Consider the following 26,552-nt stretch of genomic DNA (forward strand, 5'->3'; position numbering starts at 1 on the left):
CTCTTCTTCTTCTGGGACCCCTATAATTCGAATGTTGGTGCATTTAATGTTGTCCCAGAGGTCTCGGAGACTGTCCTCAGTTCTTTTCATTCTTTTCTCTTTATTCTGCTCTGCAGTAGTTATTTCCACTATTTTATCTTCCAGGTGACTTATCCGTTCTTCTGCCTCAGTTATTCTGCTATTGATCCCTTCTAGAGTATTTTTAATTTCATTTACTGTGTTGTTCATCGTTGCTTGTTTCCTCTTTAGTTCTTCTAGGCCCTTGTTAAATGTTTCTTGCATTTTGTCTATTCTATTTCCAGGATTTTGGATCATCTTTACTATCATTATTCTGAATTCTTTTTCAGGTAGACTGCCTATTTCCTCTTCATTTGTTAGGTCGGGTGGGTTTTTATCTTGCTCCTTCATCTGCTGTGTGTTTTTCTGTCTTCTCAGTTTGCTTATCTTACTGTGTTCGGGTTCTCCTTTTTGCAGGCTGCAGGTTCGTAGTTCCCGTTGTTTTTGGTGTCTGTCCCCAGTGGCTAAAGTTGGTTCAGTGTGTTGTGTAGGCTTCCTGGTGGAGGGGACTAGTGCCTCTGTTTTGGTGGATGAGGGTGGATCTTGTCTTTCTGGTGGGCAGGTCCACGTCTGGTGGTGTGTTTTGGGGTGTCTGTGGCCTTATTATGATTTTAGGCAGCCTCTCTGCTAATGGGTGGTGTTGTGTTCCTGTCTTGCTAGTTGTTTGGCATAGGGTGTCCAGCACTGTAGCTTCCTGGTCATTGAGTGAAGCTGGGTACTGGTGTTGAGATGGAGATCTCTGGGAGATTTTCACCGTTTGATATTACGTGGAGCTGGGAGGTCTCTTGTGGACCAGTGTCCTGAACTTGGCTCTCCCAGCTCAGAGGCACAGCACTGACTCCTGGCTTGACCACCAAGAGCCTTTCATCCACACAGCTCAGAATAAAAGGGAGAAAAAGTAGAAAGAAAAGAAAAGAAAAGAAAGAAAGAAATGATAAAATAAAATAAAGTAAGATAAAATAAAAGAGTTATTAAAATAAAAAATAATTATTAAGAAAAAATATATATATATATATATATTTTTTTTTTTTTTTTTTTGCGGTATGCGGGCCTCTTACTGTTGTGGCCTCTCCCGTTGAGGAGCACCGGCTCCGGACGCGCAGGCTCAGCGGCCATGGCTCATGGGCCCAGCCGCTGCGCGGCATGTGGGATCTTCCCAGACCGGGGCACGAACTCGCGTCCTCTGCATCGGCAGGCGGACTCTCAACCACTGCGCCACCAGAGAGCCCGAAAAGAAATTTTTTAAGTATTAAAGGAAAAAAAAGGACGGACAGAACCCTAGGACAAATGGTGAAAGCACAGCTATACAGACAAAATCTCACACAGAAGCATACACATACACACTCACAAAAAGAGGAAAAGGGGAAAAAATAATATATCTTGCTCCCAAAGTCCACCTACTCAATTTGGGATAATTCATTGTCTATTCAGGTATTCCACAGATGCAGGGTACATCAAGTTGATTGTGGAGCTGCTCCTGAGGCTGCTCGGATAGATTTCCATTCTCTTCTTTGTTCGCAAAGCTCCCGGTGTTCAGCTTTGGGTCTGGCCACGCCTCTGCGTGTGGGTCACCGGAGGGCATCTGTTCTTCGCTCAGACAGGACGGGGTTAAAGAAGCAGCTGATTAGGGGGCTCTGGCTCACTCAGGCCGGTGGGAGGGAGGGGCTCAGAGTGCGGGTCGAGCCTGCAGCGGCAGAGGCCGGCGTGACGTTGCACCAGCCTGAGGCGCGCTGTGCGTTCTCCCAGGGAAGTTGTCCCTGGATCCTGGGACCCTGGCAGTGGCGGGCTGCACAGGCTCCCCGGAAGGGAGGTGTGGATAGTGACCTGTGCTCGCACACAGGCTTCTCGGTGGCGGCAGCAGCAACCTTAGCGTCTTATGCCTTTCTCTGGGCTCCACGATGTTAGCCGCGGCTTGTGCCCGTCTCTGGAGCTCCTTTAAGCAGCGCTCTTAATCCCCTCTCCTCGCGCACCACGAAACAAAGAGGGAAGAAAAAGTCTCTTGCCTCTTCGGCAGGTCCAGACTTTTCCCTGGACTCCCTCCTGGCCAGCCGTGGCGCACTAACCCCCTGCAGGCTGTGTTCACGCCGCCGACCCCAGTCCTGTCCCAGCGCTCCGACCGAAGCCCGAGCCTCAGCTCCCAGCCCTGCCCGCCCCGGCGGGTGAGCAGACAAGCCTCTCGGGCTGGTGAGTGCCGGTCGGCCCCGATATTCTGTGCGGGAATCTCTCCGCTTTGCCCTCCGCACCCCTGTGGCAGCGCTCTCCTCCGCGGTCCCGAAGCTTCCCCCTCCGCCACCCGCCGTCTCCGCCTGGGAAGAGACTTCTAGTGTGTGGAAACCTTTCCTCCTTCACGGCTCCCTCCCACTGGTGCAGGTCCCGTCCCTGTGCTTTTGTCTCTGTTTATTCTTTTTTCTTTTGCCCTACCCAGGTACGTGGGGACTTTCTTGCCTTTTGGGGGGGTTGTGAGGTCTTCTGCCAGCGTTCAGTAGGTGTTCTGTAGGAGTTGTTCCACGTGTAGATGTGTTTCTGATGTATTTGTGGGGAGGAAGGTGATCTCCGCGTCTTACTCTTCTGCCATCTTCCTCAATTCCTCCAGGATATTGTTTTTAAAATTCATTTTGAGTGATTTCTTGAAAGGATGGGTTTGGTACTAATTTACATCCCATAGTATTATCATACTTCCTCAATTCTTAGATGCCTAAAAATTTTTTTTACATTTCTAAAATTGGAATGTGCTATACAGTAAATGTCGAAAGGAACTTGCCAGCCTTTCTTTTTTTCTCCAAACACTGACGTTAAACGATGGTCTCCTTAACTCCCAATCGCCTTGAAGTAGAGGGGGTACATAGAACAAGGCTATTTGTCTCCATTAACTTTCTCAAGGCTTTAGGTGACCAAGAACTAATAATAAAGCATCCTCCCCTAATAATCTAAGCAAGGAATTATGTGGATATGGGCATGACGGTTGTCTGTGATTCTTTTCCATTTTCTCCCACTAGATCTTTCTGACTCACCACATTGATTCCCCCTAAGAGAACAGAGGGCTGGCCTGAGCCTCCTTCCCTGAATCCCATTTCTCAGAGGTTAGGCCACATCTCTCCTACTGGTGGATGACGGGGCTGCTGCTCTTTGGGCAGAGGCTAGTGTGGTCTTGGGCTGACGTGGGGACCCCTCCGCCTTCTAGAGTATGTCTGTAGGGCCAGAACCAGGGGAATCGTAGCTCTTAGCTCCACACACTCATGGAAGGAGGGCTCACGGGTGTCGGGGGCAGAGGCTGTGAGTGGGAAGGGTGTTGCCCAGCCGTCTCGTTGCGTCATTGGCCTGAGAGCCTGAATTGTCGCTGCTTGTGGTTCGTGAGCTTTTCAGCCCTTTTATCCCCAGCCCAGCTGTACAGAAGGTGCAGCAGAACGTGAGCTTGAGCTGAGCAGAGCTTCTGTTTAGAAGTCTGACAGGATCGTTTATGAAAACTTGCTGTCTTTTCCCATTCCTGAGAACGTCTCCAGTAAGATAATCCCATCAGAGGGTTATTTATAAAAAGCTGCGGCTACATTCCCACATCTGGCACAGTTTAACCCCGGTCAGAGCTGATGATGCCGATGATGACTGTCATTAGGAAGAGTAAACCTTTTATGTCACAAAGCAAGGAAATTGAGACTATCTTTTTGTAATGCCATTCTTTCTTTCCCTATAGCTCTTGGGACCTGGTTCCTAGAATGTTTGCTTTAGAACTTGATAATGTAAGGTCACTTAAGTCAGGTCACCCATAAAACTCTTTTTTTGGAACAGACATATGCATACTAATATAATACTTTCTTGTATGTGTATTCCTAGTCCTGTAGATGTCAGGGTTGCAACATGTAACTTATCCCACTGACCCAGCTACTCTCATGATCTGCAAATCCATGTAAGACCCTGGAGAGCATGGGCAGGCTTTCAGGTCTCAGGCACTTCGGACATGTGCTCGGTCAGCACCTCTCAAATTTGACCCCCAACATGCTTCCAAAGGCAGAAGAGAGAGAACACATTCTACTGGTAGACAGGGGGTGGGTTCTGGGACCACAGAGTGGTTTCTTGGTTTATGAACTAGTGGTACCTGGGACTTCTTTTGTCTATAGAATTATGTGCCCTAAAATAGTACAGCTTGTCTGAATAAGTAGAACAGATCATCAAATAGTTTGTTTTTATCTTATTAGTGCCAGTGAAGTTCATGAATATCTTCCAACAGACAGCAAGGCACTGAGCCACGTTTTTGGATAGCACTTCGTTGTGAGAGCTTCACGAGGGGTTCAAGGAGATTATAAGGTTTTTAAAAAGAAGTCACTGTATAAATTATACCCCGTATCTCTTAACTAAGGAAAATTTAACTACCAGTGCCCAAATAGAAAATATAAAGCATTTTAAATAAACCAGCTCAGTTTTTGCTAAATCACATTGTCTGTGTGTGTGTTCTTTCCAGACATATGAAGATTCATGAGAAGGACCCCAGCAGCGCTACAGCTGCAGCCCCTCCATCCCCACTGAAGCGCAGGCGGCTGTCCTCCAAAAGGAAACTGAGTCATGATACAGAGTCAGAGAAGGAAGACCCAGCGCCTGCTAAAAAGGTCCTCTCTGCCCCCAGCACAGATGTGCCTGCCCCAGGGACTCTTGGCAGAAATCCCTCCAGCCTTTATTTTCGCAGTCTGGGGGCTTGGTGGACACCCATCCCAAGCTTCTAACCTCTCTTTCCCTGCACTGTTTCATAAGGTCTCTGGAGAAAAAAGTACCTGTTTGCTCCTCCTTTGTGGAAGGAAGAGCCCCCCGGCTGAGCCCACTGATGATCCGAGGAGCTTGTTTCATTGCTCCCGGGGTTTTTTGTTTCTCCAGCTAGAATGGAAGAGGCTCTGCTAAGTATTAGGGACTCTTTTGTCCTCACACTTTTATTCCCAGTGCCTGGCAGGTACTAGGTGCTCCGTGAATATTTGTTGAATGGATGAGTGAGTTGAGGGTGGGTGGGTGGGTGCTGGTGTTCGGTGAGGTTTTGTTACATGAAACGTTGGTCAGTAGCATCCTTAATGCCTAGGAGGGAGGCGTCCTTTTCCTTTCAGATTCTGGATTTAGTGTCGGCTTCTCTGAAACAAACTACGTGGGAGCCCTCCCTTGTGACTTAATGTTTCTTCTTTGCCCTAAGATGGTAGAGGACAGGCAGTCGGGTGACATGGAGAAGAAAGCTGATGAAGTGTTTCACTGCCCACTGTGTTTCAAGGAGTTCGTGTGCAAGTACGGGCTGGAGACCCACATGGAGACCCACTCAGATAACCCGCTAAGGTAGGAGAGGGGCTGGGGCAGGCTTGTGCTCTGGGGGCGCCTCCTTGTGATGTGTGGTGCAACCTACCTCCTGTTACTCCAGCCTGGGCTGTGAGGCCACTCGTGAGGCCGATCAGAGTGCCTGCGGGGGTGGAAGCGGGGCTGAGAGGGGTCAGAGCAGGTGGCTGCAGCCCCAGGAGGACTCACCAGCGTCACGGTGCTTCCTGCACTCCTGGCGGGGCCCCCGGGCGATCCCCATGAGTCCCCGCCCACGGGCAGCCTCCTAGCACCGGGCTCTGGGCAGCAGACACATTTTCTTCACGGATGGTGTTGCAGCCCAAATGGTCGTTAGCTGCGCCCGTGTGTGTGCTAAGGACGGGGAGGGCAGATCAGGTGCTCGTGGGCGTCTGGAATGGGCTGGTAGCACAGAAGCCTAGGAAAGCATTTGGGGGCAAGACAGAGTTCTGTCGTGCAGGACACAGGACCTGAATGCAGCCTGTCTCGGTAGCAGCAAAGGTGATGGTTCCTCTGGTCCAGGCTCCACATAGTTTTTCTGATTCTCAGTGGTCCCAGGCGGACCTCCGGCAGAATTTGGGGCTGGGGTGGGGGGAGCTCGGCTTTCCTCCCCGACCTTCTTCCCTGCGTTTTTATCAGGCAGAAAGCCCTTTGTTCCTGCTGAGCAGGTACCCGCTTCCTCTCTGAAACTGCTACTGTATCATTTTTAAGGTGCTGTAGGGGAGCCGCTGGTATTGTGAGACTTGAAAGTAGCACGTCCTGAGAGGCACAGCTGAAGGTTCCCAGAGCAGAGGCCAGTGCATATGTGGTTGCAGCTTTGGGTTTCAGAAGACAGCTTGGGAGTGTAGAAATCTGGACATCTGTTTGTCTGACTCACCAATACGTGGACCACATTTCTTTCTTGGGGGCACATGTTTGGTTGTGACTTAGGAGTGAAAAGGTCTGAGGCAGCTAAACATGTTTGTGTTGGGGGAAAAGCCTAATTGTCCAGTAACATAAAGTCGCGTCAAGTAATCATTATCCTTAATCACGTTAGCTTGACATTTTTCCATTAGAGAGAGAAGAGAATTTATGGAGAGATTAAACTCTGAGCAGTTGAAGTGCTAGAGCATGTCTTGAGGTGACTGCCCCATCTTGGGAAACTCCTGGATGTGACGGGCAGGCAGGGACTGGTGGTCAGAACCCTGGGTCCCTGTCCCACCTCTGCTCACATGGGGCCTGGACCAGCTGCATCTGAACCTTGAAGGAGAGTTGGACCAGATCGTCCTTGTGTTCCCTTTCAGACCTGAAATTCTGTGACTCGGAAACCTGCCTCTTAACGGTTGTTCTTCTGTCTACCAAGAAAAAGCACTTGGCTCTTCCTTTTGTAGGCCCTGTCATTCTGAGAGATTCAGGAACTTGACTTCGTGGTTTCATTAACGTCCACAGCATCCCAGGATGCGGGCTGGTGGTGGGTGGTAACTATTGAAATAGTTCTCTAGATGCAGGACCTGAGCAAGCGGAGGTGAAGTTACCAGACAAACCTCACGTGGTGAGTCGTGGGCAGAGGCAGGAATAGCAGCTGCGACCCCCGACCCTCCGACCCCCGTCAGCGCTTCTGACCCGGCACTGCAGAGTGCCTGAGTCCACACACTGCTCCTCTCTGGGTTCCTCCCTAGGTTTTCTTTCACTTTGTGTTTTATTCTGTGATCAGATACCATCTTAGGAACTACCCATTTACCCTCTTCTAGATGATTCTGTCCGACAGGGAAAATAACTTAACTCTCAAGAGAGACTTCTGGGCAGCTGGAGGCTGCACAGCACAGTGTATAGCAATGATAGAGGAAGATCAGGTGTCCCCTTCTTTAGTGCTGGCTGGCACCAGGGCGTGGGTGCTCCTGGAGTGGGGCCTTCTGGACAAGCACCTAATCTGGGGGCAGGCCGGGCTGGCTACCTGGAGAACATGGAGACAGGAATCGCCTTGGATACTGGTTCACTGTTTTACATGATTTGGTGCATAATTCACTTGCCGTGACTCCAAGGCTGTGAAGTTAAACCTCAGGTCCTCCCTTGCCCACTTGGTAATAGCATCCTTTGTTTGGGGAGGGTGGACTGGAGGAGTGCTGAGCCTGGTGGGGGGCTTGGCCCCTCCCGGCAGTGGCGTGAGAAGAGGTTGCCGTGCATCCATGGTGGGGGGCAAGCATGCCATCCCCTGTCTGGCGGCTGTTGCTGTGTGTGGGTGGGTCTTGTGTCTGGGAACCAAAGGAGTTAATTACAGAACGTAGTTAGTTTCCCTCCTCTCCCCTCTGCTCTGCCCTCCACATAATGGCCTGCTATCAGAGGATGCCATGGGGACAGGCATGAGCCGGCAGGGCCCCGCCAGGCAGTGAACTGTGACAGTAGCTGGTGGGAGAGACTGCTTGTTAACCCAGAGCTAAAATAGGCACCAACTCCATTTGCAAACCCCAAAGGCAGCAGAACCACAGTGGGATGCTACCAGTTTAGACAGAAAGTTTATAACTCGAAACAGCTGTTGGCTTCTTTCTCTCCCTCTCCTGCCCTTACCGCCCACCCCCAAAGCTGGCAAGGTGCCCGTTGTTCCTTAATAAAAAGCATTGGAAATCCAAATTCACGTAAACGCCGAGGCCTTCCTCCTGCAGTGCCTTGTGTTTCAAGTTAACGAAGTGTAAGCGTAGAGCAAAAGGAAGACACAGACCACTGTAGTGATTCTGGCTCCGAGTGTCGGATTTGTTTTCGCCCTGGCGTGACCAGACCCGCGGTGACTTGGCCCTTCTGTCCAGCCCCCCAGACGGGAGAAGCGAGGCTTTCTGGGAGCTGGCACTTGGGACTGGAGGTGACAGAGTGTTCAGTGAGCAGGTGGATGCAGAGAGGACATCCCTGTGTGAGGGTGTCTGGGTGTTGAATATCGTGCCTGGTTATAAGAATAGAACAGAGTAACAGGCTGTCCGCTGCCCTGAGTAAAGTTAGCTGGGAGGGAAGTCCAGGTCAGCAGCCACCCATGCAAACAGGAGGAGAGCCACGAGGGCCACCTTAAGTTTTCAAGTAGCCACATTCTAAAAAAGGAAGAAGAAAATAGCGAAATTGATCATGCTTTGCTGCAATTGATCATGCTTTGCTGGTATACTAATATATCCAAAATACAATGTCAGTACAGAAACCGTCAGTGATGTGATTTACATTCTCATTCTCATACAGTCTTTGCCATCTGGTGTGTGGGGCATGATCGCAGCCCACCATTTCAATTGGAAGAGGCACATTCCAATCCCCCAGCAGCCCATGTGTAGGTGCGAGCCTAGGACAAGCCCACCTGTAGCTGGGAGGGCTTTGTCTCAGACCCCGGCCCCCTCCCCATTTTGTGTCTGAATGACTAGTCTCTGGCTAATGGGGGCTGGGCTGGGGGGACCTCTGGGTAGTCACGGTGGCACTGTGACTGCAGCTGGGGGCGAAATTTGGCAAAAGTTATTGTATAATCTTATGTGGCTTCTTGATTAAAGGAGATAGGGTAATAAATAATTTTTAAATTAGTTCAGCTAAAATGTATCCGGCAAATGAATGAGTGCTTGTTGTGTGCCAGGCCCTTGACCAGACTTAAGAAAAAAGTGGTGACAGTGGAGACAGGGCCCCTCGAGGGCTGTCAGCAAAAGAGTAAGAGCGATTATAACAGAGTGAAGTGGGTCAGTTCAGGGCCAGACAGGCCAGCAGCCTGTTGTCCAAGCAGAGGGAGCCAGGGAGCCGGATAGGCTGGCAGAAAGCTTCCCACGGCCTTTTACATTGGGTGCTGGGGCGCTTGCCCGGGGCAGGCCCTCCTCAGTCCAGTCCAGTTACCGTTCCTAGTTGTCTGCGAGGAAAATGTTATGGTGATGCCCTTAAATCTACATGGGGCGTTGGAAGGTGGGGACCTGAGTGGGCTCTGCGGGTACGTGGCGGCACGGAGGGGAGGGCAGGTGCCCACAGGCATGGAGGGTGGGCTGCCAGAGGTGGGGAGAGTCGCCAGGACCTTCTTCTTCTGGATTCTCAAGTGTTCCAAGGAACGTTCGACTGCCTGCCCTGTGCCCCATCCCCCCTCTACACACTCCCATCACCTGCAGGGAGACCCTGAGACCGACTGACATGGCGCTGGTCCCACACTTGTTAAATGTCATCCTAAAAATAGGGATAGGGTATAACAAAATACTCTTCAGCATCTCGTATAAGAGCCTCAGGGGTCTGAGGCTCAGCCAGGTGGAGGGCAGATTTAAAACGATGCTGGGGGCTGAGGGAGGAGAAGATCCGCCCCCTAAGCTGGAGGCCTCTCTCAGGGCAGCCCCTCCGCGCCCTGCCCAGGGGCCTCTCAGCCACGTGGAGTGGGCACTGCCGCCGGCTTCTGGGCTCACCCCAGCCACCCGTTGAGCAGTCCCTGGACCTGCCCGGCTTCCCGCTGCGTCGCTTCGGTCGAACAGACCTAGCAGGGCGTCAGGACGCAGTGTGTGCAGCCCAGTGGATTCCTGGGCGTGGGGAGGGCAGGCTGCCCCTGACCAGGGCCCTCTCATAGGCCGTCACTGTTGCTCCCAGCAACTGGGAGAGATTAGTGCAGCTGTTGGCTGTCAGCTCTGCGGCTGGGAAGCGGGGGAGGGCAGGGAGGGTGGGCACCAGGGGAGAGGAGGGTCAGAACCGGGCGGGGCTCTGACGAGAAGCTGTTTGCACTCGCCCCTCTTGCCTCCATAGACAGAACAGAGAAAATGAAGCATGGAATCCCTTTAAAAAGGAATGTCAGTCCCTCGATAAAACACTGTAATGAGCAAGAAATTCAGTATCTCAAGGAAGCAGCCAGGGTGACTGCCGCTTTCTCAGCAAGGTATTTCCCAGGTTCTGATGACAGGGCCGGGCCTGCTGCTGCTCGGGGAATGTTGGGAAGACTCCCAGTCGAGCCACTGTCCAGGGCCCAGGCATTAAGGATGTGACATGGGTTGTAGAAGGAGCTGGGACACCTGCAGTAACCATCCTCTGAACACACAGCGCAGCAGCTGCAGCAGAGGGGTGGTGAGGGTGCCGGCTGCAGCCTGACTGGGGCCTGGCATCTCCGTGACCTTGGGCTCAGTTTCCCCGTCTGGAAAATGGACTTAGGGGCTGTGTGAGGATGAAGGGAGCATCCACAGTCCCCAGACTGTAACAGACAATCAATGAACATTTACTTCTGATACTATTATTTAGAACATGTGTTGTTTTTAATATTTTAACCCTTGCGACACTTACAGTTATGGGTTGGTGTCGCTCTCTTGGAATCCCATTCCAGTAAAATAGAGAAGGAAGCACGTTCCGGGGCTTCTCCAGGTACCATTTCCTTGACAGAGAACATGAAAGCAGTTTGGCCTTTAGTCTTTATCGTTGTAAGTAGCCACTTTTATCTGATTTTGCTTTTGTAAAGATTGGGTAGCTGAATGGCTGTTTACATTTGGTTTGAGTCCTGCCTCCCAAATGTTGTGATCCAACTGTACAGAAACCCAGATGATTAGAAGCTTGAAAGGTCCTGATACCTTTAAATTATAGAACCGCACATCATTTCCCTTAGATTGTTGGGGAAACCTGAGATTCTAAAGAAATGTGTCTCCTGATGTTTGAAATTTGCCAAAGCAGTCTTTCAAAAATATGTTTAGCATAGTGAAAAAAAATTTTTTAACCCTTTCACGTGGCAGTGGGGGTCATCTGTCTGTCTGTCCCTTAACTGGGAGACATGATAGAACAATGTGGAAGTAAGGGGTCACCAGATGACACAGTATTACTGTAGCAAACCCTGGGAGGAGTTAGTCCCAGAATTGCTTAGCCACAAGGCTTAAAAATATATTTGTAAGCTCTCTGGTGGCCTCCTTCTCCATTTCTGTAGATGCTTTTGCTGGTGATCTTGCCTTCGCATTTACCTTGGTTTGACTCAGTCTTCTGTGTGTGTCTGTGCGTGTGCGTGCGCGCAAGCTCCCCTCCATTGTAGATCCTTCAGGAAGGTGAGTTGGGAAACCCACTCTGGTTAGTGGTTACACGTTCCTTGTTTCATGGCTGATGCCTTTAATTGTGAGAGTTAGTCCTGCTAAGTCACTGTCAGCCCTACTGTGAGCTGCTCTGTTGACAGCTTCTTCCTGTACCCCTACTTCCTGCACAGTGCCCACGCCATTATAGCATGGGTATCATTAGCACATTCTTACCCCAGCCCAGAATTCTGCAGTTTTCTTCTAAAAAGTAAATAAGAAGGAAGGCCGTGTGTTGTAAAGAACGGCTTCCGTGGTGCCCTGCCCCACTGGGTGTGCCGTGCTACGTGTCAGTCCTCGACTCAGTGACTCTAAGATCCTGACGTTTGTTTTTTTGAGACTAGTCGTGGATCTGGGCATGAACAAGAACCTCATTCATTTGCATTGAAGCCCTCTGAGAACTGAAGGGACAAAGCCCCAGCTAACAAAGGAGAGCACTTCCTGGACCTCCCGGAGCTGCCTGGCCCATCCCTGGCCTGAGCTGTGGCTGGCAGGGTAGCTTCAAGATCAGTGCAGTTTACCACTCTCATGGAAGTCAGCCTTCTCTGATCACGTTCACAGTGTGCTCTTCCCGGCGAGGCCAACGTCAAGGCCAGAGCCCGTGTGCTGAGAGACTGTGTGAGTTTGTTTGATTTCTGAAGGAGAGGACAGGACAGGCTACAGATCAAGCACATGGTGAAGGTGCTCTGGGATCACAGTGCCTCCCTCCAGCCCCAGCACTGGCAGCCCCCAGTCCTGCCATCTGTTCCTTTGTATACCGGGGGCCACAGTGGAAACTTGGCTCACTCCCCTGCCTGCTGCTGGGTTGGGGGGGGGCATCTCTCTCCCCTGGGACCCCCCGCCCAGCCCCTCCTGTCTCTGCCTCACACCTCCCCAAGCCCCCTCAGTGACACTGCAGGTGCTGCCACGGCAGGCAGAGCAGATAAGCTGCAGACAGCTGCTTTTCCCCTCCGGTTCCAGAAGTTCCAACCCTGCACGGCCCCAAACGTCATCTCTTCCCTTACCACCCACCCCGAGTAAACTGAAGTGCTGGAGCCCCTGCCTGGGGAATAGAGCCGCCCTGAGGGAGGTGGAACCCTGCAGTTAGGGGAGCAGGTCGCTCTCCCCGCATTCTGAACTAAACGTGCTTCCTTTCTCATAGAAGCATTTGCTAACACGTGCTGAGATTCAAGTGTTTTCTGGGTGAAGTGGGCTCTGGTGAACTGCCTTGGGTACAGAAACACTGTTTCTGTGATTAGAACGATTTGGGGCTCACATATAGGGGATCATCCTTCTGTAAGCCAAGGGCAGGCAGGATGTCCATATTGGCATTCATCCCTGCGTTTCGTAAGTAAGCTCACCTTTACTTAAATTGTCCTTGAGAGTTTTTTCAAATAATGAATTTTTGTTTTCTTCACGGTAATCTATTTGAGTATGTGATTTAAAAAGAAAAAAAGAAAGTTTTGTTCTTAGAAGAGTGGGTGGAATGTTATTAGCTTCTTTAAACCCTACAGCTAGATACACTTTCCCCCATTAAATGCATTTATCTTACTGACAGCAGAAGTTAGTTTCCATTTGGAAAAGTTACCCTCAGTTTGCAACTTAAGGCCATCTCCGTTGCCAGAAAATCCGAAAGCAGCCTCTCGGATCTGTAAAATTTCCCCCTGGCACGTCGTCAGAGCACTTGCAAAATGAAATCATCCTCTAGTCACTCTGCCGTGACTCTTAAGTCAGCTCCACTCCATCTAAATGTTTTACAGTGTGCTGTTCACGAGTTCCTGGCAGGGTTGAAAGCTCCCCCAAACCGGGGTCGAGGGGAAGAGTGGTAGGGACCACCTGATCAATGGCTGTGGCCTTAATGAAGGTGACAGACCGAAGCAAGTTAGCAGATAGCCCCAGCTCGGCAGCCAGCAGCATCACTTGCAGATTTGCAGTGACCTCCACTGGGCCTCAGGAGGAACCGAGTGTCTCTGCCTGACAAAGGCAATCTAAATGTCTCTGGGTGACTGTTTTCCACGATGGTTTCATTTAAAGTCTGTCCGCAGATAGAGGTCCAAGCGTGAGATGGGGGGCAGTGTTTTTTCCCACGAGGGTTCTTTCCTTCTTTTTAACCAGCTTCTTGATGTGCTTCTGATTTCAAGGCAGAGTTTAATTTTCTCTGCCACTTTTCAAGAAGTTTGTTTGTAAGATGAAAGTCTATATCCTTTCAGAAGTGAAATAGGAGCACCTTGATTGAAACCCTGTGGAAACAGAGGTGTGATGTGGTGGATGGAGGGCTCGTTTGCACGGCGTTAGGAGGCTCTTGAGTGCATGCGCGTGCAGGCTGTGGCTCCAGAAGGGAACAGGGGTGATGAGGAAGCAGGGGTGCAGCGCAGGCAGGACCAGGAGGAACACACGTCTCTCCAGTGAGTCTCCAGATTGAACGGCAGCCGTGGAGAAGTTCTGCTGTTCTGTGGAGTTCTCGAGAGCGAAAGGAGAGAACACATCCTTTGGAAATTAAAATTCCATTTTTTCTGCATTTTTGTGTCTGCTGTAATTGCCAGGAAATGGGTTATTCCTGATTTTTTTTTGGTACCTAGCGCTATAAAATAATGGTTAAATTTGGTCTAGGACCTTGTAGTTCTCCGAGCATTTGGTTACCTGTTACTCACAGTAACTCTAAAGATCCCCACACACAGATGAGAAAGAAAACGGAGACTCGTAGCAGAAAGGGAATGAGCTCGCCCAGCCTTGTCGCTTCAGTTGTTCATAACTTCGAGATCCTCTTGCTTGATTCTCTCTAATTTATTTTCCACACTTGTCTGATGTAAGAGGCACCTGGTGTGCTCGCACAAATACAGATTCCTTGGTTCCTCCTCCAGTTATTCTGATTCCAGTCCATCTGCAGTGGCCCCAGGAATCTGGTTTTTAACAAGGTCATGGGGGGATTCTTATCTCAGGCACGTTTGGGAAATTTTACACAGCAGGCAGCTGAAATACAGATGAAACAAGTTGTCCAAGGTCACACACTCTGACTCCCCATTCCCAGCTGGGACTCCCTGGTCCCTGCACCCATACTCCCACTGCTCCACACCTGCCTTCCTCGGAGGACACAGCCTGTGGTTGGTGCCAGGTAATTCTGCCACGTGTGTATGGAGCGCAAACTTGGTACCAGATACCAGAAATGGGAAGGGTTTGAAGGTGAATAAGAGAATGAAGGAGGAGATGGATATGTCTAGATAAATGGTGCAAACTCAGCGTTACTGAAAATTCATGGCTACGATAGAAGGGCAGTAATCCTTATCGCCACCTTCCGAGACACTCTCCATTCCCTTGTACAACCCACGTGTGATGCCCTCATGTGGAATACTCATGGCCAGTAGACTCTGCACTGATGCCATAGTCTCAAAAGAGGAGGGTGTTCAGAAAGATCTCTGGGGCACAAAGGCAAAATAATGGGACTTTTCTTCACTCATCCTTTAAAATTCTCTGTTTTTATATTTTATAGTGTACCTGGTACATTATATAAATACATAAAGGTACGTAACACACACATTTCACCAACAGCAAGCCGAGGCGGGGTAAATGCTCAAAAACGTTTTAACTCTACAGTTAGAAGCTCAAGGTTAAAAGCTCAAGAAGCGTGCAGCGCCCTGCTCAGGCGCACCTGCTCACCTCCTGCAGCTGACACGCAGGCTGCCGAGGGTCAGCGTGATTTCTCCCCAACCTGTTTATGTCAGTAATACTTATAATTATTTGCTGTAATTTAATTAAATTTTCTGTAAGCCAGCGAAATATTGGTTGTTTTTTTTTAAAGAATAGTCTGTGAAAACTGAGTTGGGCATACTTGCACATAATCCAGATTGGACAGGTTTTTTTGTTGCTGTTGTTTGTTTGTTTGTTTTGCTGTCAAATGTAGGGTGGGCAAGACAGCTGTGAACAGTTGAAGAAACCATCATAAGAACCTAGGATGCTGCTTTAGTTTGGTTTGCAAAAATCTAAGTTCTTGCTCTACCTGAAAGCATGTAAAACCAGAAATCAAAGATGCTGTGTTACGAGTGTGACTCACACAGTGATGACGACATGGAGCTTCACTCAGTGGAACTAGACTCAAGCCTAAGTCCTTGGCCCCCATAAAAATGGGCGAGTTGAATGTGCAGTGGAGTCTCGTTACCCAGTAGGTACGTTCCGTGAAGTCCCCACAGACAGAGAGTTAGTGGGCACTGAACCATTGTTCCTGGAGGAAACAGAGGGTTAGTTTCCTGCAAGCCTCTGGTCACATTTTCATGAACTGATTGATACATAACCTTGTTTTATTAAGTGTGTTTCTGTTTAAAGACACTCTGTGTAGTATATACTGTTGACTCATCAACACTGAACTCACAGCCGACAGCACTCCAGCTCACGCCTGAACGGAGCTCATCTAACACGCGTGTTTTCTCAGCAAAGCACGTCACAGCCTTCTTGCTCTTGGCGACACAGGGTGGCACTTCAGCATTACACTTGGGGACCATTTTATTTTTAAAATTTATTTATTTTATTTATTTATTTTTGGCTGCGTTGGGTCTTCGCTGCTGTGCGGGCTTTTCTCTAGTGGCAGGGAGCGGGAGCTACTCTTCATTGCGGTGCGTGCAGGCTTCTCACTGTGATGGCTTCTCTTGTTGTGGAGCACGGGCTCTAGGCGCGCGGGCTTCAGTAGTTGTGGCGCACGGGCTTAGCTGCTCCGCCGCATGTGGGATCTTTCCAATCCAGGGATCGAACCCGTGTCCCCTGCATTGGCAGGCGGATTCTTAACCACTGCATCACCAGGGAAGCCCTTGGGGACCATTTCAAATAGCAGACTCATCAAGAAGAAGCACTAAAATGCTAGAAATGTGGCAGCACTAAAGAGACAGCGGAAAGGACACTTGTTTACAGTAGGAGCTTACATGAGAGGGCAGAGCGTCTCCTTGTCCAGCCCCAGCAGGGAACGTGTGCATCAGGCAACTCAGATTCTTCCCACTCTGTTCTCTGTTGCGTTGCCTGTCCAAGAACACACCGCAAATACTGACTTGGGTTTACAAATAAATTTTGGCAAGTAGGCAAATTCACAAACACAGACTCTGCAAATAATGAGGATCAACTGAATATGTTTTAGGTTGAGTAAAATATTAAATGTGCGTGATTTTTTGTTTTTAATGAGGGGCCCCCCCACCCCACCCCTTTACCCAACTTTGATGAACGACCCTTTCTCTGCCAGACGGAGTGAGCCCTGCTGTCTTCTGAGGGTGAGCGAGAACCAGGCCTCTGCTTCCATTGTGATGGGATGGTCACACACTGGCTGGGTTGCTAGGATGAATTGAGCTTAAGTATTTGTTGCAATGTCCCAACGCTGGTAAAAATTAATTATAAACACTTTGCAAATATTCTACACAAAATATATGTCGTCAGTGCTAATTGTTAACTCAGGAAGAGTGAGTCATCATGGACGTCAGGTGGAAAATGCCTGAGGGCCCACTGGGTGGCAGCTCCCCGCTGCCTTTGCACTTGTCCTTTCTTTCTTAACTTCCTCTCAGTCTCACCTTTCAGGGAAGGCACAGACCAGCTTCCAGACAGTTCCCTGAACTTCACCTGCTTGTGGCCCAGACAGGACAGAGGGGAAGAGGAAGAGGTGCAGGGAGAGAAAATCTGAACAGTGCAAGGGATTGCGGGAAGCAGGGCCGGGGAGAGATGGAAGCTGCGCTGTGCAGGCCCACCGCGTGAGAACTTTCCATACCTATAGGCGTCTGGGTTCTCTGCGGCCATCCCTGCCCAGAGCCTTTATCACAGTTGGTGAGCTTAACCAGAAGTCCCTCAAAAGGGGTTTGTGTTTTGAGTGGCTCGTGGGAACCCAGCATGCTAAATTTAATTGAATGATGACAGGAATCTCGGTGGCGAGATGCGGGCGCGTCAGCGGGGGGAGGGGGGGTGTCGAGGAGGTGGGGACACAGGAGCACGCTGCTGTGCCAGCCACGGCCCAGCACAGGGAGCGGGGCTGCACATACTTGGCACTGGTCTTTCGGCGCTACACGTGAAGCCCAGCTGCTTCATGGGTGATGCCGTTATCTCTTTGATTTCTAGAGAAGAATTTCAAGGCAAAAAAAGTTTCCATTAAGGTGTGTGCAGTGTAAGCTCAATCAGGTCGCTGTACCCCTCTGTGCCCCAGATTCCTTCTCTGTGAGACAGGGATAAGACCTGCCGTAGAGCTTTTGTGAGGGGCAGATGTGTTTGTATGTGTAAAGTAGTTGGAAAGAGGCGCTGTCCAGTGGGATTTCCTGCGATCCTGGAAATGCGCCAGGCCTGCACTGCTTGTCGCGGCTGAGCCCGTGAGACGGGGCTCCTGTGACTAAGGACATTTTAATTCGTTTAAATAGGACTTTCATGGCCGCTGTATTCAGTGCAGGTCTAAAGGATGTGGGTGATGTCCTAATGTTTGTTGGGTTTTAAGATGGCTCTCAGTGAAGACCTAGAAGGCGGCACTGGTGTAAAACATGGAGAAAACGGAGCCACCGTTAGAAAGTGGTGTTTGTTACACGTCCATGTGGCCCAGGACGGGTCAGGTGTATGCAGTCATCTCTGAAGTGAAGCGTGATAGTCTTTCATCTTTCTGTGGACCGCATTGGAAAGAGTCTTTCTAGGACAGGGAGATGGCTTCATGGTAGGTGAGGGTGGGAGTATGAACAGGGCTCACATTGTCTTTGCTTCTTCCTGGCTGTGTGGCCTCCACCACGCTGCTGAACATTTTCGAGCCTCGGTGTTTTCCTCTGGAAGATGAAGATGAGAATGCCCACCCACCTGCCGGGTCGTGCGCTACCCCCGTGGGGTGCCCTCGCACCTAGCGTGGGCTCAGCATTCGGGAGCTATGGTTATTTCTTAGATAGATGGTAACAATAGCAGAATTGAATACATAATCGCTGTCATGTGCTACCAGTTCAGTTGGAGGATTTGATTATCATTTTATCCCAGTCACATATCAGGGATGCTGGCCTGACTGCTCCAGCTGCTGTGGAAGTTTGTGCTTTGGGGCTTCTAAGTGTTTTTGATAATCCGAATCCATGGAGCTGGGGGAGGGAAGTGTTCGCTCCACATCGTGTAACGCAGGTAAGAGCAAGTGGCCTCAGGTCCCACGTCTCTGCTCTGTTCACACTTGTGCCGTCTGCAAAGACTGGGTATCCAGAGGCTGCTAGGACATAAATTTTTTCTTAAAGGGAGAGTCTTTTGTTGCTCACCATGAGGTGGCTGGCTTCTTGATGTCACATGCTTTTTATTTTGCTCCACTGAAATGAAGTAACAGAAAACACAATACGGCTAACGGACAGGTGGACGCCCCGGCATGGCCGCCTCCTTACGTCCTGTGTCTTCTTCCCGCAGATGTGACATTTGCTGCGTCACCTTCCGCACACACCGAGGACTGCTGCGCCACAACGCACTGGTCCACAAGCAGCTTCCCAGGGACGCAGTGGGAAGGCCCTTCATCCAGAACAACCCCTCCATCCCTGCCGGCTTCCACGACTTAGGCTTCACCGACTTCTCCTGTAGGAGGTTTCCTCGCATTTCTCAGGTATTCCGATTGGCCCATGACTGGCAGCCACCTCCATGGCCCACACAGCTGGACTGAATTTCCTCACCTGAGGCTTCCTTTCCTTAAAATGCTGTCATTTGGTTTTTTTCTGTTTAATAGTACCTTTCTCTTGAAATTCAGCTTGGCCCTTCCCATTTCATTGAGTTGTTGAGTTGACGAGGGTTGGCGGCCTTTTATCTTGTGTGCTGAATTTCATGTTAACTGGCGTATGAGTGTAGCTCATCGGTACTTTGCCCATTTGGGGGCATTTGGGTTTAAAGTTGTGAATTGTTCACTACCCCACACAGCCCTAGGTGAATTGAATTTGTATTTTTTAAGTATTTCTTTAATATCGATATCACAGCTAAATATTTCTAGTGTTGTAGCTTCTATTCAAATATTTTGGGTCAGTGTTAGCCTGAGCTGTATTTGTGCTCTGCTTATAAAACACCTGCTAAAACTACTTTGGAACCCATTTTTTTTCCAATTTAAAAAAATTGAGGTAGACGATATCAACAGTGAAATTTTTCCATCACAGCAGCCCCAGACTCAGTGACTTATTCCACGTGTACATGACCATGTGCATACGTCCATGTGTGCACATGCATATGTCCATGTGTGTACGTACCCACGTGTGCACGCTCATGTAGCCCCCTCCCCCATGGTGCCCCTTCCCAGGCAGCCTCCTCCCCCACAGTCACAGAGAAAGCCAGTTCTTCACTGATGGTGGTAGTTGCCGTCAGTTAGGCTTGCAAGGACCCCATTTTTAAAGAGAGAATTCATCCTACCTCTGTGGTATTATTACTTAACCGTACTTCAGTTCTGATCTGCCGAGACACCCTGGGGATCGGCGTCATTCATCGAGCAGAAAGGATTCGTAAGATGCTTAGTTGGTTTCCTTACTCGGTCCGGGAGTTAGGGAGCAGGGGAAGGTGGGCACCCTACGTGCCGTGGAGAAGGGCCGGATGCCGGGGCAGCTGCGCAGCTTGGCGATCATTTCTAAATGCTCCTTTCTGTTCCCCTGCTTTCGCCCGCCCGGCTTCCGTGCAGGCCTGGTGTGAAACGAACCTGCGCAGGTGCATCAGTGAGCAGCACCGCTTCGTCTGCGACACGTGTGACAAGGCCTTCCCCATGCTCTCCTCGCTCACCCTGCACAAGCAGACCCATGTAACTGCCGACCAGGGACGGGAACAGCTGCAGTCCAGGGCCCTGCCTGGCGACGCCCCCGACCAGAAGGTCTTCCTGGCCATGCTGGGCCTGCAGCATATCGAAGACGCCAGGCCTGCACTGGCCGAGGAGCCGCTGCCGGATGACAACCAAGCAATACAGCTCCAGGCACTCAAGTGTCAGCTACCTCAGGACCCTGGCTGCACCAACTTGCTGAGTCTGTCTCCTTTCGAAGCTGCTTCCCTGGGCGGGTCTCTTACCGTCCTTCCGGCCACCAAGGAGAGCATGAAGCATCTGTCCCTGCAGCCCTTCCAGAAGGGCTTCATCATCCAGCCTGACAGCAGTATTGTGGTCAAGCCCATCTCTGGGGAGTCAGCCATCGAGCTGGCAGACATCCAGCAGATCCTGAAGATGGCAGCCTCGGCCCCCCCTCAGATCAGTCTTCCGCCTCTGTCCAAGGCCCCCGCTGCCCCTCTACAGGCCATTTTCAAACACATGCCCCCTTTGAAGCCAAAGCCCCTGGTCACACCACGGACGGTGGTGGCCACCTCCACGCCTCCACCCCTCGTCAACGCGCAGCAGGCCTCCCCGGGCTGCATCAGCCCCAGCCTGCCCCCGCCGCCGCTGAAGCTCCTCAGGGGCTCCGTGGAGGCGGCCTCCGACGCCCACCTGCTGCAGTCCCAGTCGGGGGCGCAGCCAAACACAGCCGCACAGCTCTTCCTGCAGCAGCCGCGCCTCGAGCTGCCGGGCCAGGCCGAGATGAAGACGCAGCTGGAGCAGGACAGCATCATCGAGGCCCTCCTACCCCTGAGCATGGAGGCCAAGATTAAGCAGGAGATCACGGAGGGGGACCTCAAGGCCATCATGACGGCCCCCAGCGGCAAGAAGACGCCGGCCATGCGCAAGGTGCTCTACCCCTGCCGCTTCTGCAACCAGGTGTTTGCCTTCTCGGGGGTGCTGCGCGCGCACGTGCGCTCCCACCTGGGCATCTCGCCCTATCAGTGCAACATCTGCGACTACATCGCCGCCGACAAGGCCGCGCTCATCCGCCACCTGCGCACACATAGCGGCGAGCGGCCCTACATCTGCAAGATCTGCCATTACCCCTTCACGGTCAAGGCCAACTGCGAGCGGCACCTACGCAAGAAGCACCTCAAGGCCACACGCAAGGACATCGAGAAGAACATCGAGTACGTGACCAGCAGCGCGGCCGAGATGGTGGACGCCTTCTGCTCCCCAGACACGGTGTGCCGGCTGTGCGGCGAGGACCTCAAGCACTACCGTGCCCTCCGCATCCACATGCGCGCGCACTGCGGCCGCGGCCTGGGCGGCTGCCCCAAGGCCCGCAAGCCCTTCGAGTGCAAGGAGTGCAGCGCCGCCTTCTCGGCCAAGCGCAACTGCATCCACCACGTCCTCAAACAGCACCTGCACGTGCCCGAGCGTGACATCGAGAGCTACGTCCTGGCGGCTGACGGCCTGGGCCCCGCCGACGCGCCCACCGAGGCCCCGGGCAGGGTGGAGGAGGGCGGCGCCGCCCTGGGTGAGCGCAAGCCCCTGGCCGCCTTCCTGGAGCCCCAGAACGGCTTTCGTCACGGGGCCCCCGCCCAGCCGCTGCCCCCGCACGTCGCAGTCAAAGTGGAGCCCGCCAGCAACTTCGCAGGGGACTTCAACGAGCCCTTGGACTTCTCCCAGAAGGGCCTGGCCCTGGTCCAAGTGAAGCAGGAGAACTCGGCCTCCTTCCTGAGCCCTTCCGCCTCGGCCCCATACGACTGCTCCATGGAGCCCATCGATCTGTCCATCCCCAAGAACTTCAGGAGAGGAGACGAGGACGCGGCCGCTCCCGGGGAAGCCAAGAAGCCTGAGCAGGAGCCCGCGAGCAATGAGCAGGCCTCTCCCTGTCCACCAGCCTGCCCCACCCTGCCGGTGACCTTGGGCCCCAGCGGGGTCCTGGAAAAGCCCGTGGCCCCTGTAGCGGCGGCCTCTGCCGCCAGCACTCCGGAAGCCCCGGCTCCGCCCCTGCAGGGCTCCGTTCAACTCGCTGTGCCCATCTACTCCTCAGCCCTGGTCAACAGCTCCCCGCTATTGGGCAACTCCACCCTCGTAAGCAGCCCAGCCTTGCTGCGGCCGCTGCGCCCCAAGCCCCCCCTGCTTTTGCCAAAGCCCCCCGTGACAGAGGAGCTGCCCCCACTGGCCTCCATTGCCCAGATCATCTCATCCGTGTCCTCGGCCCCCACCTTGCTGAAAACCAAGGTGGCTGACCCGGGGCCCGCGAGCGCTGGCAGTAACGCTGCAGCTGCAGATGTTGTAGGGGGCGCCGTCTCCAAAGCCACCACCGATGTCGCCAGCAGGAAAGGATCCAGTGACTCCCCCCCTGCTGCCACCAGCCCAGAGGCAGCCTCGCCCACTGAGCAGGGACCAGCTGGCTTGTCAAAGAAGAGGGGCCGGAAAAAGGGGACGAGGAGCCGGCTGCGCACCAGCGGCGGGGTGGACCTGGACTCCAGCGGGGAGTTCGCCAGCATCGAGAAGATGCTGGCTACGACGGACACCAACAAGTTCAGTCCGTTCCTGCAGAGCGCGGAGGACGACGCTCAGGACGAGGTGGCCGCAGACCACAGCGGGCCCAGCGACGACGAGCAGGGCAGCCCCCCGGAGGACAGGCTGCTGAGGGCGAAGCGCAGCTCCTATGCCAGCTGCCTGCAGAGGATCAGCTGCCCCCACTGCCCCCGGGTCTTCCCCTGGGCCAGCTCCCTGCAGAGGCACATGCTCACGCACACTGGTAAGAGGGCCGGGCAGGCTGTGGCCCAGCCGCTGGGCTGAGGGGCGGCGACGGGTGGGGTCGAAGGAGGGACCCTCTTCCCGCCTCCCCATTCCTAGCTTCTCTTCTTCCTCAGTCTCAGAAGCAGGGGCTTGCCTGATGGGGCCGAGAGTTTTTCCCTGTGTGCTCGTGTAACCAGAATGGCCTGTTTCCGTTGGCTGGGCCTCCGAGGGCTGCTGGTGAAGGGAAGGGTCAGGCAGGGTGTTTTTAGGTGAGATGGTCTTGGGCCATCACATCCCTCACGTGGTCGAGGCATTATCTGCTTGGTTATGCACAGGAGGCAGCTAGGGGAACAGGGACTTGGGCAGAAGAATTTGCATTCAAGGCAGCTTTTAAAATGGCAGACCTTCTGTGAAGTTCTTTTGACTGCTGTGTATTCATAAAGGGAAATACTGCAAATTTTGCAGCTACCTTTCAGTTCACTAAGGCGATTACCTCTTCCCCTGTTCATTGTGAGCGTCAGTGACAGAGTAGCTTTAGAATTTAAAAAATTTTTTATCTATACTAAAGTTGTTGGCTGTTGCAGAGAGAAACACGCAATTAAAATATTATTCTAAGTAACAGACTTAAGTTGCCAAAAAGATATCCCAAAAGTATTTTTCAAATGTTGTCGTGCATTGATTTTTAAAGAGAAATTTGAGATAAGAAATACACTTTAAATAATTTTATACCAGGGAGTTAGTAGTCAGATGACCCTACAACTTAGGGTCATCTTAAGATCATCTTAATTATGAGTTACTGAATATTCAAGCTGAGTATTCAAAATTTACATCTTTGAACTAAGGACAGATTGGGTGAGATCCTTAGCCTTTTGGAGATCACCACCCAAATATTAATTGATAGGACCTAAAACAGAATAAAGAATTGTATGGTATAGGATTGCCCGATAAAATACAGGATGCCAGTTAAATTTTGAATTTCAAATAAGCAACAAATAATTTTTAGTATAAATATCTTCCGTGCACTATTTGGGATATACTAAAAACTTATTTGTTGTGTATCTGATACTCAGATTTCAGCTGGGCGTCTTGTATTTTGAGTCGCTAAATCTGGCAACCCCCGGTAGTGCAGAGGCTCATGACGGTGTGGAGAGGGGAAGATGGCAGGGGCTGGGTGGGAGCCACGCTCTGTACCCAGGTAGAAAGGCTTCACGCAGGGTGGATCCTCCGTGGAAGGCTGTTTCTCCTAACAAGTTGGGACATCGGGAGGGGATGGCAGAGCTGTCCTGGGCAATGAGAGTGCAGAGGAGACGGGCAGGGCAGGGCAGGGGAGGGGAGGGTACGCTGCAGGGTCTGTCTGAGGCTGGCTGCCACGTGGGCACGGCGTCTCTTTCCGGCGTGGTGGGACCTCAAACCCAGGCATCAGTTAGGAGTGTCTGTCCACGGAGGACTCAAATAACAGGAACCAGAATTCCTAGATTTGTAGAGTCTGTGCTGCGTTTTCAGGCTGTCATTTTCTCTCCGTTTGAAATCATTTAAGCCTGACAAAGTAAGGGAACAGTTCTAAGGAAGAAAGCAGTTCAGAAAGAAGATGCTTCTTAGAGAGAAGGTGCCCTGCACAGCAGTCTCTCTTGCCGCCCTTTTTGTGGCAGCTGTCTGTCTCCTGCAGAGTCTCTGGAGAAGTGAGTATTCCCGTTGCCGCTTTTGAGCAAGCAGGCGGTCTGGGCGTGATGAGGAGCGCTCCCCTGCCAGCACCGCCTCCCCACCTCTGCTCCAGCCGGGAGCCCTGTGCTGGGCGGGTGCCACTGTCCTCTTCCCTGCACACCAGCGGCCTCCCTGAGAGGACTGAGCAGCCCGTACGTGCGCTCAAGGGTCGCGCCGTGTCTTTGCAGGTGCCCGATAGAAGCTCCTTTTGAACGCCGAAGCGACCTCGTTGGTTTAAAATTTGGTGGCGTCGGAACGGAGCAGAGGAGATGGGAGTTAGTCTGAGACGGGGGCGGGGGGAGGGCGGGGGCAGGTGTAGGTGTGAACATGTTCTGCCGCTTCTCCCCCCACAGTCACTGTCCCCTGATGGCCGTGTCTGCTTCCACCCCGTCCCTCACATCGTGTGTTCCTGCCATGGCGTTGCGGGCTTTTTTTCTTGAGGGGCGCATTCGGGCGGGTAGAGAACCCTTCCAGAGCTAGTATTGGTGACCGGGCCACGAGGGCCATGTCATCCCCATCTTGCCATGATGCAATTGAAGTTTAGGGAGGCTTGAGTAATTTGCCTGCAGGCATTCGGGGGACGCGCAGTAGTGCTGGGGGTGGGAGCCAGGGTCAGGTTCCATCTGAGGATGCAGGGGGCGTGCCTCTTCTTCCCCCCTGTATCCTGACACGTGCGAACGCAGAAGATTGGGAAGTGGTTTGAGACAAGGTGGAACACGGCTGTGGACCACGAGCTGTTGACCAGAGACTTTGTGACCGTGGGATGGTGCTAACCACACGCTTAGACCTGGACGAACGCTGGCGCCCATAGGGCTCAGTTAACTTCCTTTGCCCTTTCACAGCCTCAGCTTCCAGCAACAATCTCAGCATTAGCTCCATTTAGTAATTTTATACAGCCCTCGGCTATGTCTGGTACAGTGCTGGAGCTGGACGGAGCCTGAGAAATCATGTGACCTGCCCAGCCTTCCTGCACGCTGAGGTTTTCCCGGTAGACGGCTCTGCTGTGGGATCTCCAAGTGCCCGGCTCGTGGCTTCCTATGAGGTGCTCCCTCCGTAATGCTGAAATTAGACTGAGGCTCACATGTAACAGAAACTAAACATGGACTCTGAAATGACCCTGTAAAACCTCGTCACACAGGGCAGAGGCTTGGGGGCCGGGGTGGCAGTGTTAAGCTCTAGCTGCATTCCAGCCGGAAGCTGTTGAGTGGCGTCCAGTTTTAAACTGGCTTGAAGCAAACTGTGCATCTTGAGGGTCGGCCTCTTCCCAGCCTCTTAGCGCATGCAAAGAATTCTAGCATCTTTACGTCGTCTCACAGACATGTTTCCAGTGCACCCCGCCCCCTAAATGGGCAGCATTAAGTAGCCCAGGTGTTAAGTGCCCAGCCGGGGGTTCACTGTTGCTCAGGCAAGGGGCACGTGGTTTCAGCCCTTTCTCTGCGTGGCTCAGGTTCTAGGAATCATGTCTTAGGAGGAAGCTGGCGTCTGCTGGCGAACTTCGTGAGATCCTGGCGTGATCTCCACACACAGCTGAGTTTCCTCCTCCCCCTCGTCCGCTAGCCCATGGCATCCTGTGGAGGAGGACCGTCCTGGCTCCTTCCCTTCTCAGCCTGAACAGTGCTGCCTCTTTAGGAGAAGACGGCTCACTCTTCCCGCCTTTCCCCCTCGTGAGCGTCCCGTGTGTTTTGAGGCCACAAGTAGAGGAGAGAGTGCCAGGAAACGGCCCATTTCAGCCCCTTCCTCACCTTCCTCCGCGTGGAACGGAGGGGTCGGCACCTGTGGTGCTGAGGTGCCCTCCCGCTCTGACATCCGTGGCCCCCTGCCTTGCTCACTCTCTCATGGTTGAGGGCTTCGCTGCCCTTTTCTGCCAGCCTGGGGCCCTCCCCACCCACCTCTCCCACCCGCTGTTCACAGGCAACCAGCGGCGGAGCTGAGACCAGTGAGATGTACACACCTCAGTGTGGAAGCACTGACACCAGCCGTGTTTGGCTGCTTCCAACTTTCTTAAGGGGCAGCTCTGAATGCGTTTACCTGGCCGGCCCTGC

At 52.2% G+C, this 26,552-nt stretch overlaps 1 protein-coding gene across 10 annotated transcripts in view; it reads left to right on the forward strand.

Moving 5' to 3' along the window:
- Positions 1-26,552, forward strand: part of RREB1 (ras responsive element binding protein 1) — a 177,573-nt gene that overhangs the window by 139,472 nt on the left and 11,549 nt on the right. For all 10 annotated transcript variants that reach the window (XM_079933232.1, XM_079933233.1, XM_079933231.1 and 7 more), the window contains 4 exons: positions 4,511-4,655; positions 5,222-5,358; positions 18,696-18,885; positions 19,936-22,828. In XM_079933232.1, coding sequence (XP_079789358.1) covers positions 4,511-4,655; positions 5,222-5,358; positions 18,696-18,885; positions 19,936-22,828 — 3,365 coding nt within the window. The remainder of the gene's footprint in view (positions 1-4,510; positions 4,656-5,221; positions 5,359-18,695; positions 18,886-19,935; positions 22,829-26,552) is intronic.

Source organism: Stenella coeruleoalba (assembly GCF_951394435.1).
Source record: "Stenella coeruleoalba genome assembly, chromosome: 10".
NCBI lineage: Eukaryota > Metazoa > Chordata > Mammalia > Artiodactyla > Delphinidae > Stenella > Stenella coeruleoalba.